At 42.1% G+C, this 6,384-nt stretch overlaps 1 protein-coding gene across 1 annotated transcript; it reads right to left on the bottom strand.

Annotated features, from left to right (window-relative positions):
• Nucleotides 1–204: 204 nt before the first annotated feature.
• On the bottom strand, nt 205–1,143 carry LOC118974577 (olfactory receptor 1020-like). The gene is given in 1 exon segment (XM_037028073.1): nt 205–1,143. A coding segment is annotated over 1 exon segment (939 nt).
• Nucleotides 1,144–6,384: the final 5,241 nt, after the last annotated feature.

Below are 6,384 nucleotides of genomic sequence, written 5' to 3'. Positions count from 1 at the left end.
AACAATTGAAGAAACCTATTACTTGGTTTTTTTAGTTCAAAGAAATAAAGGTTCATAATGACTATTCTATAAATTTTATTTAGGCATAGAGGTGGTTAAGGATATATCCAGAATTATATTTATGAGAATACACAAAACTATGCCATGTCCATACACATTAGCTGTCAACATCTATAAATAAAACGTTTGTGATTGGACACACTTTCACACTGTACCTAATTTAGTGCCAACTGCTTTTTTCAGGGCATGTTTCACATCCTTATTCCTCAAACTGTAGATCAGTGGGTTTAACATGGGGATGACAACTGCATAGAAAACAGAGGCCACTTTGTCTGTGTCCATGGAGTAACTTGAACTAGGTCGGAAATACATGAACAGAAGTGTCCCATAAAATATAGCCACAGCGGTTATATGGGAGGCACAGGTAGAGAAGGCTTTGTGTCTTCCTGTGGCAGACTTCATGCGAAGGATGGTAGTTATAATGTAGATGTAGGAGAGGAGGACAGTGATGACACCAGACCCCACAATACAGCTACAGGAAATAGTCAACGCGATTTCAGTGGTGGTTGTGTCTGAGGTGGAGAGGGCTAGTAAGGGTGGGATGTCACAGAAAAACTGATTGATGATATTGGAATAACAGAATGACAGTTGTGTTGTGAAATGGGTAAATATTGTGAGATCCATGAAACCTGCAGTATACGCAGTGGCCATGAGCTGGATGCACACTCTCCTGGACATGGTAACTGTATACAGAAGTGGATTATAAATGGCCACATAATGGTCATATGCCATTACAGACAGCATGACACATTCCACATCTGCAAAGGTACCAAAAAAGAACATCTGAACCACGCACAAATTATATGCAATCTTCTATTGCTCACATAAGAAATCAGCCAGCATCTTGGGAGAGACAGAGGAGGAGTAGCAGACATCACAGAAAGACAAATTGCTCAGGAAATAATACATGGGTGTGTGGAGTCGGGGGTCCATGTTGATCAGCAGGATCATCCCTAGGTTGGCGATCACAGTGATGCCATAAACCAGCAGGAAGAGCACAAAGAGCCCCTGCTGCACATCCTGCCTGCCAGAGAGTCCTAAGAGTATGAAGTCAGTAAACACGGTGCAATTCTCAACAGCCATCACTCAGGTCTGGAAATCCCTGGTTGTGTAGGAAAGAAATGCAAGTGGAGGGCAAAATCATCTGAGTGTCTAAGCAGTTAAACTGGTGGTTCCTCCTATTTGTCAGTAGTTAGAAAAAAGATCTCAACAATGCACATTCTCTTGAAGTAAACTGACCTCTGCCATATTTCCAATTTAATATGAATTGATAAAATGGTAATGCAGCTTATATAGAATAGGGAGCACACTTTGATATAAAAGAAGTGATTTTATTTCTATGCCAACCTATGTTGTATTTCCCCTTCTTATAGATAAGGAAATTAATGTCCTCAGAGTTGGCCAAATTGTTCTTAGAATGGTTTTGTTCAGATAACCCATATGTAATTAGAAGGTTGTTTCTTTTCTTGATGCAATGTAAGTGTTGTTATATTCTGCAATAAAGAAGCATAGCGAAGTGAGACACGCTGATAACAAATATATTTCTTGATTTGTCCCTCATTATCCAATACTGTAAAGCAGGCACATCCCTGGCTTGTTTCTTGCTGTGTCGTGTCCCCACTTTCCAGTTATTCCTTGGTCCTATGCATCGTCAGTCAACAAGGGATAAAGATAGTCTGTGATCCAGGACTCCCAGAACAGGGAAGGTTGGCTAGAGAAGGAATTGGAAGGGTCCCCGTGGAAGATAAGTTAGAGTGCACACACTGGAATATGCAGGGCTAACCATGTCCCCTCGACAGCACTGCTTGGGGGAGGTGTGTCAGGACCTGATAGTAGGTATCCTGGTAGAACAGGGGACCCAGAGGCAAGTGTGGATTACTTTGTGAGGCCCTCTACTGTAATGTGCTAGAGTCCACTTAATCTATTCACCAAAAGATCAAATGTGCAAGATACAAGGTACTGTCCTCATCATGTGTCCATGGTCCCATAATCTCAGCAAGATTTACAGCTGTACTGGGCTCCATCCCAATCTCCTACAATTTGTAAAATTGCTTGACCTTGTTCTTGATCCCCTTCCTCTTGAGAATCTCTGAAATCTGCAATCCTTTGGTGAAAAAGACTTGGTGCTTAGAAGGCCAGTTAAATTCTCTGTTCTACTCTTATATTTCACACAAATTAGGCATATTTATTGTATATAATATATAAAAATCTCTTCTGCTCTCTGGGGATATGAGAAAATGAGAAATGTAGAATTGGCAAAAATTACCCCTGAATAATGATGTAGTAATCCTTATGCAGGTCTCTAAAAACCTGGTCTGAACTCATCTAATTTTTTGTGCTTGTAGGGATATTTAAAGAAAACTTCATTTCAAATAGAAAATATTTACAAAATATGTCAAAGTACAGGTAAGAGGGTAAAAACAAAAAATATCCAACCACGTTCACAAATAATACTCACATTTTATTCTTCCTTGCCATTTATGAATGTCTTGAGAATAATGAGATTGGTAAAAGTAAGTAAAAGTTTGTATGATACTTACCCTCCAGTAGCTTCATAACATGCTTTAAGTCAAATGAAGATAAAAAGCTAAAGAAATCTAAAATGGAAATGAGAAAACCACAATTAAAACCTGTACTTGTTCCAGATGACAGATTTCCTTGTCTCCTATAGGCTGTCTGCCAGAGGGTTCAACACTGTCCCCTCAGTGACCTAGCTTATATCAACATGGCTGTGTGTGGACTTGGGCACTGGTCTCCCAGGAACAAGTGACAGGTATAATAAGATGTTTCATCATCTGTTATTTCCTACAGGCTGGGTAATTGAGAGAAAAACACTGGCCTTTTTGAAACATAGCTTTTTTCCTTCCCTACCTTATTGCCTAATATTATACTTACTGAGCAATAGTACAATGACTACAGTGAGCACTCTTTACTTCCAGTTCACCAGATTTTATACAGGTATATTGTCTCCATCTCATAATTTACAAAGGCAACCACTCATGTTGCACACAAAGATATGCACATAGTAATACTTTCACATTAAATATTCTTAGAATATAACGATTTTGTAAACACAGAAAACAGTATAATCATGGTGATTAGGGAAAAGTTGATTTTGCTGTCTCTTATGGGATTTCTAATATTCAAAAAACATATAGCTTATATGCAAATAGTTGTTTTGAATACCGTTAATGAAACTGTTGCATTGACAGTTGCAATTTGCCAACTCATTAATTTACTCATTCTTCTTTTTTTAAATATTTTATTTATTTATCTCTTGGAGGGGAAGAGAAGGAGAGAGGAAGAGAAACACCAATGCATGGCCGCCCCTCGTGCATCCCCCGCTGGGAACTGGCCCGCAACCCAGGCATGTGCCCTTACTGGGAATCCAACCGCGATCGTCTGATTCGCAGGTCCACGCTCAATCCACTGAGCTACACCAGCCAGGGCTTACTCATTCTTCTTTTGCTAGTCTCCTTTAGGTTTATAGAGAATGTTTATATCATAAAATTTTGATATGATTATAGTTATGCATGCATAGTTTATCATAGCTAAGTTCTTATTTAAAATAAATTCTAAGAAATGAACTTTAAGAGCACATAAATGGGACTGTAAATAAAGTCAATTTTGGCCTTTGTACCAAAGTGAGATGTTTATGATGTGTAATAATCACCATATATTATCATATATGTTATGATACATACATCCTGAGTTGTTTCTAATAAAACCATTGTTTGATACAGAAAAGGTAACCTGGAGGCAATAAGGAAAGTAGAGTCTTTTAAAGATTTCCACTAAATTCATAAAAGTTGCTCAAAATATGTGTTCTTTCAATGTTTGGTAAAATTCACCTGTGAAGCTGTCGGGCACAGGATTTATGCAACTTTCAGTTCGGGCTAGGGTTCTTTTTAAAAATTCTTATTTACTTACTACATATAATTCTAAATGTTATGATAAAATATTGATAGCATGATACAAGTGCATAGGAATGAGACAAAAACATATTCTAACACTTAAACTCCTTCTGAATGAGCAAGTTTATTATATTCATTGTTGAAAAAAATGGAACCTTTGGAGAGTTAGTTGAACTGACATGGGTGGAAGGTTTGCTTTGCCCTGATGTCTTACTGAGACTTACCCATGAATAGAGAAGGAGACATAAAAAATTATCTTGGAAAAAAATTAAAGTAAATACATTAATGGTCTCCCTTAGTGGGAGGACAAGATTATGATCAACAATGACTGCCCCCTACATTTCATTTAGACACAATGATCAGTAACAAAAAATACCTAAAAAGGGCACTGGGGAGCAAATAGAAATGTATGTTAGAATGCCTAAAAATGGAACCGCATTTTGACCCAGCAATTCCACTGCTGGGATTATACCCCAAGATACCTGAAACAGCAATTCAAAAGAACTGATGCACTCCAAAGTTCATAGCAGCGCAATTTATGTCAGCCAGTGTTGGAGGCAAGCTAAGTGTCTATCAGTAAATGAGTGGATCAAAATACTATGGAATATTTACACAATGGAATGCTACACAGGAGAATGAAAGAAGGAGCTCCTAATAAGGCTAAAATATGGGTAAATCTGGAGAGTATTATGCTAAGTGAAATAAGCCAGGTGGTGGAAGACCAATACCATAAAATTTCATCTATAAGTGGAATCTAACCAACAAAACAAACAAATGAGCAAAATAGAAGCAGAGAATAGGAAATAAAGAACAAACTGACAGTGACTGGAGGGTAGAAGGGAGGAGTATAAAGGGAGGAAGAAGGGGAAGGAACAAGCAAAGGAACACAAATAGAGGACTCAGGGGTATGAGGAATAATGGTGCACTGAATGAAGAGTTGTGGGGCATGGGGTTGAGGGGAGTAATAGGGAAAACAGTGAAAAAATTGTAACTGAAAAACAATAAAAAGGGTTGGCTGGGCAGCTAGGGAGGCCCAGGCAACAGAGCCTCCGGGAAGGCGGGTGGCATAGGAGACTGAGGGTGGGAGACAGGGGTGTCTGCCATGGAGAACTCATCGGGAGCCCGGCAACCCTGAGAAAAGTCAAGGGCAGCAGCAGAGGTGGCCGCAGCGGCGGTGGGACAGTAGCCATTGGCCGGTGCATTAAGACCTTGGAGCCTTGGCTGTCTCAGCGGTCGGGACCCAGAGGCTTCCGCCTGCGCCCAGCGACAGCGGTGTCTGACACAGAGGACTCATTGGGACCCCGGCACCTGTGAGTAAAGACAAAAGCGGCAGCGGCAGGGCCGGCTTCCATCGGGAGCCAGGCACCCCAGAGTAAAGTCGAAAGCAGCATGGCGGGACCAGCAGCCACTGGCCAGCGAGTAAAGACCTCGGAGCTGCTGCTGTGGCAGCTTCCAGGGCCCAGAGGCTTCTGTCTACGGCCAGCATCAGGGCGTCTGCCACAGAGGACTCAGCGGGAGCCCACTAACTGTGAGTAAAGACAAAAGCGGCAGTGGCAGGACTGGCTGCCCTGGGCCAGCCCAAAGTGCCTCAGAGCCGCTGCTGCCCCTGTGTTAGGGGTGTAGAGGCTTCCTTCTGTGGCCAGTGCCACGGAGGACTCTTAGGGAGCCCAGCACCCAGTGGAGGATTGGGCCGGCTTTGGGGTCCCTGGAAGAGCTGTCTCCGTCCCTCACCATCTAGGCGGGGCTGGGTGGCAGAGACCTGTCTGCCTAGGTGTGCAGAGAGGGTGGCAAGGTCAGAGGGCCGTGTTCAGTTGCCATCTCTGTGGTCGCCAGCCCAACGGCCTGCCAGCCCAGGAAATTTGAGAGGAGCATTGTCCTAACCAGTCAGGTTGGGGATTGGGCTGGGCTGAGAGGCACGCTTTCTGGAGAAGTTTTTACTGGAAAGTGGACTGAGGTGTTCTCCTGTGAAGGCAGCTTGACTTGCTTCTCACCCAGCCACAGGACAGTACCAGATTCCGTGGGACCAAGGCAGTCTGTCAGGTGGGCGGGCGCCCTCACCCCAGACTGGAAGCCTGGCTGGTGGGCAGGTGTGTGCCTAGGCCTACAACCCAGCCCACAGAGGGGTCCCGCCAAAACCAGAAAACCGGATTGGACAGTGTGAAACCAACAAAGAAGGAGTTTTTGTTGTTGGTTTTTTTTTTACTTTTATTTTTAAACTTTTTTCAGTAATCGTATATATTTTTTAATTTTATTGTTGCTGTATCTTTCAGTACTCTGTTCCTCTCCATTCTTTTTTCCTGTTTTACTCCCTCTTCATTTCACCCCAAACTTATTGCTTTTTCCTCACTTCTCTTGCCCTTTTTTGTGTGTTCGTTTGTTTGTTTGTTGCTTTCTATACCACTGTAAATAC

The sequence above is a fragment of the Sturnira hondurensis genome, unplaced genomic scaffold (genome assembly GCF_014824575.4).
Source record: "Sturnira hondurensis isolate 20B ecotype Veracruz unplaced genomic scaffold, ASM1482457v3 Scaffold0019446, whole genome shotgun sequence".
Lineage (NCBI taxonomy): Eukaryota > Metazoa > Chordata > Mammalia > Chiroptera > Phyllostomidae > Sturnira > Sturnira hondurensis.
The sequence above is the reverse complement of the archived record's forward strand: the minus strand, read 5'-3'. Positions and strand labels throughout refer to the sequence as shown.